Source organism: Miniopterus natalensis, chromosome 6 (assembly GCF_054644295.1).
Source record: "Miniopterus natalensis isolate mMinNat1 chromosome 6, mMinNat1.hap1, whole genome shotgun sequence".
NCBI classification, from domain to species: Eukaryota; Metazoa; Chordata; class Mammalia; order Chiroptera; family Miniopteridae; genus Miniopterus; species Miniopterus natalensis.
Window position 1 is genome coordinate 23258429 of NC_142086.1, and position 14466 is coordinate 23272894.

Below are 14466 nucleotides of genomic sequence, written 5' to 3' on the forward strand. Positions count from 1 at the left end.
CACCGCGACCTGGCCGCGCGCAACATCCTCATCAACGGCAACCTGGTCTGCAAGGTGTCGGATTTCGGGCTGTCGCGCGTCCTGGAGGACGACCCGGAGGCCGCCTACACCACGAGGGTGAGTGCTGGGTTCCTCTCGCCCTTGTTCCCGCCTTGCGTCACGCTGACTCGACAGCCGGCAGAAACCGTGCCCCGCGCGTGGTCGCTCACACCCTGCCCAGGGAGGCTTCATTTAGCCCCGAAACACGGTTCCTTCCAGGGGAGCTAGCCGCCCCGCGCGAGGGCCGCAGGATTTTACTTCTGCATCCCGCGCGGCTGAACGCCTCGCTGCGGCCCGCCGGGCGCTCCGCCCTTGCGCCTCGGGGGTCTGTTCCCGCCGTCCTCCCGCAGGCTGGGGGCGTCTTTCCGTGATCGTATGAACTCGATGGACCCCCATCAACTCTATATCCTTTTAAAGCATATTTAACTTAATATTTACATCAGTAACACATGTTCATGTTATAAAAATTTCAAAACAAAACAATATAAAGGAGAAAAGTCATCCATGATTGTGCCACCGGCAAAGAACATTTGTGGCTTTGTGAGTCAATTCTTCCAGATTTCACCCTGCATATATATATATATATCTATATGTACATAAAATGGATTATTCATAATAGCCTGTTCGCCTGCATAGCAGTATAATTCCTGGGGTTTTTTTTTTTAGCAATATACTTCTTGAACATAGCTACTGTCAATAAATAATCTTTATATTTTTTATATTTACCAGTTTAATGTGTTCTATTTTCTAGCAGTATTTTTTTTTACCAACCTCTAGTTGAGAAGTTATTATTATATCTACTTTTTCAATATTTTATACAAATGTGTCAATAATTCATCTGCATTCATAATTGTATGACTGATAATTTACCTATAATATATTCCTAAAAGTGAATTTGTGTGTCAGAATCTGTGCTAGTTTCAAATAATACTTAACTATACTACTGATGAAACTAGATTTTATCATGATTTTTAGTGTTTACTTATTAGTTGGGAGCAATCGTATTTAATTGTTTTAATTTGTGTCCTTTTGATTCAAAATGCATTTGATTATTTAATCATACATTTATTGACAGATTTCTTTAAAATACCATCTCTTTAAGAATTTTTTTATTTTAAAAATATATTTTAAAAATAAAGATATAATAATCACTACTAATGACACCACCCCAAAACAGCCAGTTTTAACACTTTAGCTTTATATTTTCAAAATATTTTTACACAGTTTTATATGTAAATAATTACCAACTGTACATATACTTACAAAAATGGTATCATTATATATATATATATATATATATACTGATATATAAAATGATTTCTTCTTACCTACAAATTCAGTATTTTTATAAATAAATTTAATGTTGTTTTGTAATCTGCCTTTTTTAACATATAAATATATAAATTTCCAGATAACAAATATTCCTTTTACAATATTATTAAATAGTGTATAGTACTCAATTTCTTCATGTATATAATTTATTTATGAGATCCACTATTAATTGGGCAGAATTTCAAAGTGTTGATATTATTAATAATAGTCTGATAGATCCTGATACATAATTCATGCCTGTCCATAATTATCTTCTCAAGATAAAGTTTTAGAATTAAAATTACTGAGTGTGCAACTCTGTGAGGATTTTGATATATGAATCACTCAACTATTTTCTGTACAGTATGTTACTAATTTTCCTTCCTAGTAGCAAAATAATAATAATATAAACATGCCTGTTCCTCCATACTCTTACCAGTCAAAAGAATGGGCAGTTTTTTTTGAAAAGTCAACTTCTGTTATTTTCTTCTTGTTTAATTCTAAAAGTTTATTTCTGATTAAAATAACCAACTCATTTTCTGAAATCGCCAACTTTGACAACTCCATTAACAACCACCCAGATTGTCACATGGTATCAATATCACACTCTCAGAAAAGCCCCATGCGCCAGACTGAGTTTCAGCTATAAATAAAGCTCTAGTGATAGGGCTGCAGAAATGTGAGGCACACTGTTCTGGAGATGTTCCTAGACGTGTTCACTGAGTGGCTGGAACAGTCCTGAAGGCTTCATACATTAGACTATTCTTTGCATTTCCCATTTTCAATTAGACTATGTAGTGGATTCACTTTGTTCCTGAATTTTAGTATGTTTTTTAAAAAATGTGTTCTGCATAAAAATGTTTTTCATAGGAATACAGTTCATTAGGTTAAGAGTAAGAAAAATAAAAGAGTGTATATCTAGCAGCTAGTTGAAATAATTTAAAACAGTGATTATGACTCACAACTCAGAAAACTTGCTGGAATTGCAAAACAAGGGTAAATATCTTGATTGTTCTTTTTGTGCTCCTTCTTGGGTGTCCAGGAAAATTAGCCAACATTCTGCAGAAAAGCATAATTTTATGACTAAATTATCATCCCAGAAGACAACATATGCAACAGATGATAATATATTTATTGTGTCCAAGATTTTTTATTTTATTTTGCTCAATGCTACGCTGTATTCTAAAGATTTCCTTCATAACCTTCTGCTACTGTTTGAGTGTCTAACATACACCAGGGAAAATATCATTCTTGCAGACATTATCCTTGTTGCAGCAATCACCTTATCTGAGAAAAATTTTTAGTTTTCACAAAACATATTTGATAAGAAAGCCCTTATTTTAAAGATCCAGTTTCTGGTAATTCAGCCAGGTTTTAATACTATGCCATATTCCATTTTTAAATGAGAACATACTTGGCATGGCTGGTGTGGCTCAATTGGCTGAGTGTCATCCCATGCACCAGGAGGTCTCTGGTTCGATTCCAGGCAGGGCTCATACCCAGGTTGTGGTTTCCATCCCCAGTAGGGAGCATGCAGGGGGAAGCCAATCAACAATTCTCTCTCACTGATGTTTCTCTCTCTCTTTCCCTCTCCCTTCCTCTCTCTCTAAAGCCGATATATATATATATATATTTTTTTTAATGAGAGCACGCTTGTTCTCAATACTAGTCTTGATTTCTAGGATACTGAAAGGAACAATTTATCTTGTAGGAACTTGAAAAAGCCATACCAATCTAGATCATCTGCTTCCTGGAAAACACTGGGTTAACTTTCAGAGCTTCATTTACACGGATTGTTACTTTCTCAGGACCATGTTTTCCAGAAGACCACTTCTTCAGCCTCAGTAGAAAAGCAGGTGCTGTTGTGTCCAAATTTCTCTCTAGCATTTGTGAAATAAAAGTGCAACAGGCTCTTTGCACTTATGTTTCATTCTTGGAAGATGCTTAAAAACCACGCAGACCACTCTGGCAGGCTTGGCTCAGCGGTTGAGCATTGACCTATGAACCAGGAGGTCACAGTTTGATTCCTGGTCGGGGCACATGCCTGGGTTGCAGGCTCGATCTCCAGTAAGGGGCATGCAGGAGGCAGCTGATTAATGACTCTCTCTCATCATTGATGTTTCTATATCTCTCTCTCCCTCGCCTTTCCTCTCTCTGAAATCAATAGAAACATATTTTTAAAAAAGTAAAGAAACACACAGGCCAAATGGGCTCATTCACTACCAATAGCTATTTAGAGTTCTTCAGTATTCACCCTTTTATTTTCCTGAAACTCCTTAAAATACCCATGAAGGTCGTAGATTCCATCTGAGAAGCTGTAGTTTGCATCTACAGTTACAGAATAATTTTGACACCTTTGATTTAGCCTTCCATAATAATTCTTGTTTGGTACAATAATTTTGTAATTTACTCTAAAATATGAGGTATGGTTATAAAGTAATAAGACTGCTATTTTGCTTTTTAGACCAACATACTGAAACAATTCAATGAGTATTGCCACACTAAGTTGTCTTTAGGGAGCTTGTACTTACTGCAGGAACATTGCTATTACACAAAATGTTTTGAGAGTTCCCCTTTTGAAATTATCTTTAAAACTCATTCTGAATGATATCACTCAGAATTGTTTAAGTATATAACAGCTTTGACCCAGATCAAATCTCTGGTCTCAACAAGCTTTTAGTTAATAAATGAGAGGAGAACATTGTTGTATAGTCAAGTCTGTTTTATTTGTGTGTTTTTTAAACCAAAACCAATATTATCTAATGTGGACATCCACCTTATTTATTGAATTTAGCATGCTGTGATTATTTCCGAAAAACAAGGTCACCATTTAAAAGTGTGCCAAAGGCATTCCTTTGGATAAACATTCTCCTGAATCTGCTTTACCAGTCACTTGACTGTAATCACACTTAAGAAGTGTTATCTAGAATCACTCCAATTCAGAAATTAGCATTTGCTGCCCCAGTGCATTAAACCTTCCTAGACTGCAGCTCTGAAATGCATTGCATATGGAGTCACCTGCCATTAAGTTGATCCCTGGAGACCCTATGAATGAGTGAAGGCCGCAGTGTCTTGTTCTCAACAGTCCTGCTCAGCTCCTGTAGACTCAGGCCTATGGCCTCTTTAACGGAGTCAATCTCATATTAATCTTCTGTTCCTGCTGCCTTCTATTATTTCTAGCATCATTGTCTTTTCCAAAGAACCCTGCCTTCTCATGATGTTTTGTCATTTTTGTCTCCGGTGAAATTTCAAGGCTTAATTTGCTCCAGGACACACTTGTTCTTGTTCGGCTTTAGGTGGAGGGCGATTGCTCTGTAGAATCACGAGAGGCATTTGATTCAGTGCCACTGAGCGAATGTGTGGTGTCTGCTGTTCTGATTTTGAAAACATCTCTGTGATGGACAGGCAGGCTAGAAGAATGAAATAGAAATTATAAAAAAAAAAATTCTATATTTAAAAATTCTTAAACTGGAGGGGTCATCTGAGGTGTTGAGAAAAGGCTTAGCCTTAAACCTTATAAAAAATTATCAAACTTTTTCCAATGACGCTTTTGGTATTGTCTTAAGGGTTATCACAAGTTTTCCTTCCTCATGTCTTCAATATTATGCCCAAAAGGAAAGGGTCCCAGCTAAGATAATAATGTAGAAGTTTTTGTTTATTTTCTCATTTTCATAAAGATGTTGGATAGGAAATCAGAATTATTTTCAATAATCACTTCTAGTATTTCTCTTCATTTCTCACTAGTGATTTATACAGGAGTTCCAAAAATTGACACATTCCATTATACAATATTATTATGCATCTTGTAACCTTTGTAAAATTCCACTGTATATTCAGGAGATGCTGAGAGTGAGTAAAGCTATAATGTTTTATTTAGTATTATTATGAAAATAGTTTAATCTTGCAGGCACCCTGAAATGCTCTTGGTGACATGCAGAAATGCTTGGCTGACACCATGAGAACAACTGTTGTAGATATTTTATCTAAAATAGAAACACAATAAATATTTTAGCAGTTGTGAAATGATATTGAATGTGACCTGTAATATAGTACCATGTGGTAGGACATTTGAAGAAAAGCCTCAAAGCATAAGTGCAGCTTCATACCAAAGGTTGCAAATCACCTAGAAAGGCCTAGGATTTTATTTGGGATGGATATGATTGGAGCATTTAGCTCTGCAAATTTAAACAATCTAAGAATTTTTGTTGTTGAGAAAAACAAATGAAAAATGAATTCTCTCTCTTTGGTTCCCCATTATGTGAATTTCAGAGTATAATTATGGCATGTGTCACATATGTCACACCAAACTACTAACTTACTTTATTTCATTCTAATAGAACCATGGTATTACTGGTGAGAATTCTTTGCCACCAAATAATTTTTAAATCTTTCCTCTTATGAAATTTCATTTTAAACAGGTTAGCATTTTTTATATGTGCATGAATACATCTATGCACATGAACATTCTTACATTCATATGTGAAATAGGATAAAAAATTGGAACATGATAGTACTCAATTTGTTGTTTTATGCAATACTAGAGAAAAATGTAAACTTTTATCTCATTGATATGTTGTGTCATATGAAGCCAAATTCTCAAGCCATGCCCAGGCGGTGCTCTCAGTGGTTAGAGTGTTGGCCTGCACGCCTAAGGGTCTCTGGTTCAATTTCCGGTCAAGGGCACGTACCTGGCCCCCCAGTTGATGTTTCTCTCTCACATGGATGCTTCTCTCTCTCTTCTTTCTCCCTGCTCCTCCCATCTTCCCTCCCTTCTACTCACTCTGAAAAGCAATGGAAAAATATCCTCACTCCTTGGGTCAGGATTAAAGAAAAAATTCTCAAGCCTTGAAATTCATTTTAGGGGCATAATTACCACATAAAATGATTTGAGAAACTTGAGAAAACCAAATGACTTATTCTGATTTTATTCTTCATTATGATTATTATTTTTTATTTCTGTTCTGAAGATGCAGGCATAGTAATTACCAATTGCATGTTAGATGAGAATGTCCTGCCTTTTGTCACACTGCTGTATGGCCAATTAACACCTATTTAATTTTTAGAAGATAAAGTGAAAAGTTATCACAGGCACTGTGTGTTAGTAATAGGAGAAAAATACCTTATTTTACACAATAATTTATTTGATTTTTTAGCTCTGTGGTTCTACCAAGTTGGTGCCAGAAATATTCAGATACAGCTTTCCCTTATCTCACTTCATTCGCAGCTTTTAAAAGAAAAAAAATGATATGGCTGAAGCAAGTGGTTAAAAGCTAAGTGGTTAAACACTCCTGTTCAGAATAACTCCAAAACCTAAGTAATAGAAAAACCTTAGTAATGAGCCTTTCTTCTGTAGGATCCCAAGGACTAGGAACTATGCTTACCAAAAACTGGTGCACTACAGACAATTATTTTGATGAGTAATATACCACACATGTCATATACACATGAATGAAAAAAAAATAACAGTAAGCAAATATCTAATCAGTGGCCTTTATATAGTAATGTATTTTAAGTTTGAAAATAAATAGTGTCGGCCCTGAATTTATTTCCTACTCTCTTAGGATCGGTATGAATATGCCTCATGTAGCTTTACAGAGGAAAGCCCCATATTCAAAAATCATAAAAGTTTAGAAGATTTAGTAATACCAGTTATCTGTGTTGCATCAAAATTTAATTAGAGTTCTAGTACTTTTCATTTCAGAAAGCTGGGTAGCAGGAACATTTTATCATGTTAAAATAATCTATCCAGATTTATATAGGGGGAGAATCACAGCTATAGTTTTGGAGTGCAATATAGGAGTGAGTAGGTTGTATGTAAATATATTACATAGTCTCTAGCAGAAACTACTTTCTCTACAATGCAACATTTATTCACTCAACATGTATTTAAATGCCTGCAAAAAATAGTAGACACTCTTTCTTTGGTTAATTACTGGAATAAATCTAATACTTCTATTTCATTATACTTATTACAAATATATAGTATTCTTGCTATATTGAATAGATCCTTACCACATATTTGCTTAAAATATTGTTTCTTTGGAAAATTGTATTCAAGTGCTAAAAGCTCCAATGAACAATTTCTGTAACCTTTTAAAAAATAAATAAGGGATTGATTATATATAAACCACAAAATTTAACATTTACAACTTCATTGAACTTTGATAAAGAGCTATACTCATATTAGGATATATGCTTAGCCTTATCCCTAAATTTTTGCACTGTTTTTGTTGAAAAGAGACATTATACATCAAATGACCTAATTTTATATTTTATCATGAAAGTAACAAAAATGTTACTGGTATTTGTATTTGTAGCCCAAAAGTAACAAATGTTATTTGTACTTCATTTCCTAGATAGACATAGAGGAACTTAGAATGCAATGTGAAGATTTTCCTGTATTTCAAGAAAAATCTTAGCATTTCACATAATGTTGAAAACTCTCAAAAGTTCAAGGGATGGGCTTTTGCTACCAAGGAGATCATTTGTCTCTGATCTCTTGTGGCAATCAAACATCTGCTGAAACGATTCTCTCAATGGCTTTTAGATTTGAACTACTGGGAATTAGAACAGATGCTTCCCCTGGGAGTCTTCTCGGGTCACCCTTCACCCTGTTGTCTACAGTGAGTGGCCTTTAGTCCCTGACAATAGATAGATGCTAAATCCTTGAGTAAAATGATTTATCTCTATGGCTCCACTTCTAACCCTAGAAGCCAATATTTGCCTCCAGGTTAAACACTCAATTACTTAGGGTTTACTAAGATAAACTCTCTAAAGTCCTTTGTCACTCTAAGTATGACCTGACAGAGCTCACAGGCAAGCAATGTGAACTGTGGATCAGCAAAGCATTTCCTAATTCGGCAAGGAAAGATTTGTATATATAATTAGAGAAAAATCGGGGCAAATATGAGATATTATCCCTCAATGTCCAGAGATTTCAGCAATTACACTCCTTTTTTTTTTTTTTAGAAATCAAGTCTTGGAGTTCGCTAGCTCATAGTAAAGGAGCTGACTTCATTTTAAAGCCTGAAAAATCCAGGCTTTTAGCCAGGGATCTCATTTGAACTGTCTAAGCTTATTAAGCTTAGAGAACTGAGTTGCAGGACCTTTTGAGAACAGGTTTACTGTGTGATTCCTACTCTAACTGCTGTTGATGGCCAAAGCAAACTAGGTTTTGCACTACTTAGCTAATCCTGGATTAGAGTTTAGCGGTTATGTGATGCCTCTGCCCCAGAATCTCTAGTATCCTTACTCGTATAAATTTCTTTTCTTTTACCTTTTCTGTAAAAATTCTGTAGAAGTAAATCGAGATACGACACCCAATATGCAGTTTAGTTCAAAGCTGACATCATCTTCTAAGAGTCCAAAATAATTAACGCTGCAAGTGTCAGCATCCTTGATACCTGTATAGGTTTCAGACAGAAATTGAAAGCTGTAAGGGCTAAGGTTCATCAGTCAACACATCTGTTACAGACAGATAAGACTTAACATAAAGTCAGGTTTTATGTTTCCCATGACCCTCAGTTTGTGAATGACAAGATATCTGCAGAGAGGTTAAGAAACTTGGCTAAAGTTTAATAGTAGGATCAAAGCTGAGCCCAGGAACCAAGACTCCTGATTACTGCTAAACTTTAAAATCCAAATGAAATAACTGACCCTAAATCTCCCAGCACCCCAAATGACTGAGATAAAAATAGATGAGACATCAGTACTGAGAGGAACTGGCTCTAGGTTTGACAGTCCAGATACAGGGAACAAACACTAACTTCTGATGCTGTTAAGTTTAGATTGGAGAGCCTTCTGCACTGGAGAGACACTCCTTATGCTGTGATTCTGGGCTTACTCCAGGCAATTGGAGACTTCTCAAACACATAACTATCTGGGGCGCTTACATGTAGATATGTAAATACTTCATTTTAAAATATTTTTTAATATTGTAAAAATAATTTATAAATTATAAACTTATAAATTATTTATAAATTATTTTTATAGTAACTATTTGTGCTTTACAAGATTCAGAATATCTAGTAGCATTTTACCAACCAAAATATACATTGCCAACTAATTTCAAGATGTAGCTCATTAACAACAGTCGCATTAGAGTAGCTTTCCTGTGGCAAGAAAGGAGTATGCCAAATGATGACACCATTTTGTCTCACCAAATCCAAATTTGGGGGTAGCTATTACAGAATGTGTTTGGCAGTTATTTGAAAAGCATCTAAAATTTTTAAATGACTCCCCAACTCCTGGAAAAGAAATTTCTGAACCTAAAAAAAGAAGAAGAAAAAAACATGTCAAGCAATATGAGCTTAAATTTGTTGGGCTGGGAGGTGGGGGCAGAAGAGAAATTTTTGTGGTCCAATCAAGAGTAGAAGTATGAATAAATTCTGCAATGGAAAATGACTCTTATATAGTCAATGTATCTTATTTTCATGGTCTTAAGTCTGTAGTTGCTCAGCTTGAAGGCAAAGAACCTTATCATGAATTATATCTAAATTAAAATGTATGGCCTCAGCTTCTCCTTTCACCATATTTCATAATAAAATTGGGTCCTCAAGGACTCTTATCCGATGTCTCACTAGGCCATTGACATTTATGCTTTTGGAGCTGTAGATAATGTGTCCTCTTAGAGTAAACACTCATTTCTTAGTAAAATCTTTGATCATTGATGCCTTCATCTGATAAAAAAAAATTGATGCTTAATTCATAAAGCTAATTTAAGTTTCATTAGTATTAGGGAGTTATCCCCTTTTCAGAAACAAAGGGGGAAACGAATGAAAAAAGAGAGGAAAAAATAAAATAAAACATTAAAAAATAGAGGTAAAAATCTCAAAGGGATGTTGTTATATTTACTAAAACCCAGTTATCAGAATATTAGCTAAGATGAACTTGGCCCTTGCTTTTCCAGGTTAGTACTGGAATAAACATATCCACTAAAAGTATGTAAATGGTGAGAGGAAAAAAGGAAAAAAATAATTCTACTTAATCTACATAAAATCCCAGATAAATTGTGGACGTCATTTCAGTTATTTTCTCTTGCAGATCAAAGTTTGTCCCACATCATCTAAAGCAGGAGGTCTCAAGCAGGGATGACTTTGCTCCCCAGGGGATGTTTGGCATTGTCTGGGGATATTTGGGGCTGTCACAATTGAAAGGATGCTAATGCGATTTGATGGGTAGAGACCAAAGATGTCACCCGGCATCCTACAATGCCCAAGACAGCCCCCACAGCGAAGGATTAATATAGTCAAATGTCAACGGGGCTACTGTAGAGAAACCTCTTTAAAATCATCTAACATATGTAAAGAATGTATAAAGAATGGGGGTGGCCATCAAATGTTCCTCTCGGGTACTTTATACTTTCTCCTGTTCACACTGGACTGCAAGTTTCCGGGACAGTGTGGAATACATCGCCATTTGTAAAGCATATGGACCAGCCTAGCCATCTGCCATCAGGTTTCCTAGACTGTTGACCTTCGGCATGTCACAAACAGAATGCAACCAATAATACACCTTTCACTCATGTTAAGTTTTATTTTCATTTGCTTTCGATCTAACACTTAAAGTTTAAAAATATTTTTGATAACTGTATTTATTTTTTTATTTCATTTATTTTTATTGTTGAGAGTATTACAGATGAACCCCATTTCTCCCCTTTGATGATCTCCTTCACTCGGCTCCCGCCCTTCTTTACCCCCCCCATGCTATAAATTTTAAACATAGGTACTTTATTTTTGATGTTTTGATTTTATTTCAGTAAGATGACATTGGAGTAAATTCATAAGTGGATATATCCATAAAATCATCATATATTTTCAGTCAGCCTATGCCTTACTGCATAATTATTTTCTGTATTTTAGAATTTTACTAAGCTTCATCTTACAATGGAATAGAATAATATTCATGTGCATAGACTAAGAACTTTTCTTAAATTATTGGTGGTGTTTTAAGTCTGTAAGGTACCTGCAACATTAATATTGAGGAATTTGATGTAGGGTGCATATTGTTTATAAAGTCAAATAAAATTTTTTGTAGCATTCTGCAAATCCTAAAATATTTAATCCATATGAAACCCAGTAAGATATTTTCATAATTTAAAAATGCTAAAAATTATCCAAGAAATCAGTAAAATCTACTACTCTAAGTCCATAAGGTAAACTTCACAGACCTCCAGGAAACAAGGCTTTATAACCAGGAGAGCTAAAAAGTGAGGCTCCTGTTCTAAACGGTAGGAAGGCAGAGATGAAGGAGGAAAGGCAGTCACCCCTAGGACACCTCACTCGGGTCATAATTAAGCAGTAGGTGGATCACAGGACATGGAGTAACCTACTTGGATACAAGATTCTCAAATGTTCCACCAATGGGCTCACATACGACCAGATGTTCAACTAAGAAGCTTGCTAGTTACAAAAAGCAGGCAGGGAGAAGTTCTTCCAAAGAACAGAATACATTTAGAAGAAAGGAATTCAGTTCAAGTCAGTGAGCATTGTTGAGTGCCCAGTCTGCACACTTGCCAAGATAATATCTGAAAAAGACAATTGCGCTCTGCAGTGAGTGAGCACAGGCCCCTGTGGCTTACACTAATTATCCTCAGCTTTATAAGCGATTTAGCTTTCACGGCCTTACGATTTCAAATTATAGTTTGGGCACACTAATTTTATTTATGACAATGGGTAGAATAAAAGCTACTACTTGAATTCATTTTGCTAGTGTTGAATATAGAGAATTTGAAACTACAATGTTGAATTTAAGCAGTTTACGATAACATATTTGTAATAACATATTCACCCTTCCTCAAACTCTATAATGATTTGCTGTGTTGGGATCTCTCCTGTAGCTTGATTTCAAATTAAATGTGTACAGTGATGGTTTATGTGTCTCATTGAAAGCCAGAGTGGCTTGATATTGCATTTTTTGTCAATCATAGGAAAATAAAAAATGTATAATATTCTTAGTTTGATTTCTTTTTAGCAATAATAGTAGCAAATGCTAAATTTGAATAATGCTTTGAAGTAGACAGTGAGCTTCCCCTTATATCCTCACGTAATGAATTCTTGATGCCCGTAGTAAAGGTGTGTTAGCCAAGAGACAGGACTTAGAGAGGAAGAAAGGCCAACATTTATGGAGGACTCTATTAAAGATTAGATACTTTATTAGTTTCTTTAAGTATATCATAAATCCATTGCCAGTGACAAAAATTTTCCTAAATAATAATGAATATAATATTCAATCATCTTTATTGTCTTCCTGATTACCTCGATGCCGGATGCCATCATTTGTCAGATGGCTGACGAGGGGCAAGACAAGAATCTGGAATCTACGATTATCATGCTGATGTCAGAGCAAAACTAATCAGTCTAAAACACTACCTGGAAGGAGGCAATGAAAGTCTTCTAATAAGAAAGCTAAACGTTCTAGCATTAAAATTCTAGGGTTTAAAGCTAACTACTTCGGGATGTCAACAATGGCATTAAGCAAAGGCAAACAATACTTATTCATTCACTTTCTCCTGAATAAAGAGTTCAGATCAGCCCCAATGGTTTATTCAGAATGACTTGCATGTGTATCATATAAAGAAATATGAATTAAGAGTTTTATATTTGTTATTAGTGTAAATATATTAACTTTTAAGTATATGGACTAACTAAACAGTGACATGGAACAGAGCTCAGCCATAAAGAAAAGAACAAGGACACTAAGAGGTTGGTCAATGGAAATTTCTCGATAAATGAAGAACACATAACTTTGCTAACTGGTTTAATTGTTGAGCTAAGTGGATGCCGCTTACCAACTCTTCTTGTGTTTAGAATAACATGTTAGGAATAAAATAAAATAATCCAAATTGTCTCACTTCCACATGCTTTCCCTAAGGGCAGCAACTCGAGCTTTGGTAGAGTTAGGTGCCAGGGGAAAGCTTAGATTAAAAACCCAAACATCAAACATGTAAAGAGGCCATAACCTGCATGCAAAAGTTCGCAGGTATTGGAGGGATAGGCTTTCGTCATTTCACACGTGACTACTGTCCAGTGTGGACGACATATTTTCCCAAAGTAGCACAGTGTGTTGAGAGCCAAAATATTTTGTTAAGAATTAGTTGCAATCCAAGTTGAAGAAAGCATAAGAAGTATTTGACCAGCCACTGTTACAGAAATTGTTATATTGAAAAGTTGTTACTCTGACAATTGTGTGTGTGTGTGTGTGTCTGTGTGTCTGTGTGTCTGTGTGTCTGTGTGTTTGGCAGGTGCATATTAGAGCAAGAGCAGACTTAAAAATGTAAGCATTTTTATGAACAAAATTCTTCAAACATTTTTCCAAAACACATTTCCTATTTGTGTGGGCTTTAACCTATTAATAAGATTTATACAGTGAAAGCAAGTAGACAGCACTTACTTGGAAAGGCATCCTGGAAATAATTTGCTTGAATCTGTAACCACGTGCCACATTAGAGAATACACTGCAGGGGTCTCAGCTAAGTGTGTGGGATTGTGGAGGGCACAGCTCCCACCGAAGAGATGGGTGAGGCTATAGCAGCAGAGACCCCGCCAATAGCATGTGTGTCTGCATCCAGAAGAGCACACCAAGAGAGTCTCCTTCCAAACCTGAACACAGGCTTGGCATGTCCTTCCTAAGAAAAATATTAAAGAAACTTTAAGAAACTTTATTAAAATATGTCCAATGTCCTCCTCTTTGAAATATAGGGATGATTCACTTAGGATGAAACAACTCAGGGAGTAAGGTCATGGTTGTCATCAATCTATTTTAATTCTCACTGGAGACCTTAGTAAGGTGACATATGCCTGTGCCTTGTATTTTCTAACTTTTCAGCATGGATTTCTCTTCCTTCCTTTCTTTCTTTCTTCCTTCCTTCCTTCCTTCCTTCCTTCCTTCCTTCCTTCCTTCCTTCCTTCCTTCCTTCCTTCCTTCCTTCCTTTTCTTTCAGTGCCATTTTTGTGCTTTTAGTAATTTGGTTCTGGGCAAAGAAAAGGCAATGGCAAAGTGTTGGTAGCAGAGATAAGACAGTGAGCTGAGATTTTGAAATCTTTGCATCATGAATACAGCTTTGTTTGACTTCTGTCAGTTCTCAGAATTCTTTAAGGGAGAGTAGAGTAATTATGC

At 35.8% G+C, this 14466-nt stretch overlaps 1 protein-coding gene across 1 annotated transcript in view; it reads left to right on the forward strand.

Annotated features, from left to right (window-relative positions):
* Positions 1-14466, forward strand: part of EPHA3 (EPH receptor A3) — a 320590-nt gene that overhangs the window by 280952 nt on the left and 25172 nt on the right. Inside the window, exon 13 of the mRNA XM_087818109.1 lies at positions 1-117. This exon is cut by the window's left edge and continues 93 nt beyond it. Within this exon, the coding sequence (XP_087674235.1) occupies positions 1-117 (117 nt within the window). The remainder of the gene's footprint in view (positions 118-14466) is intronic.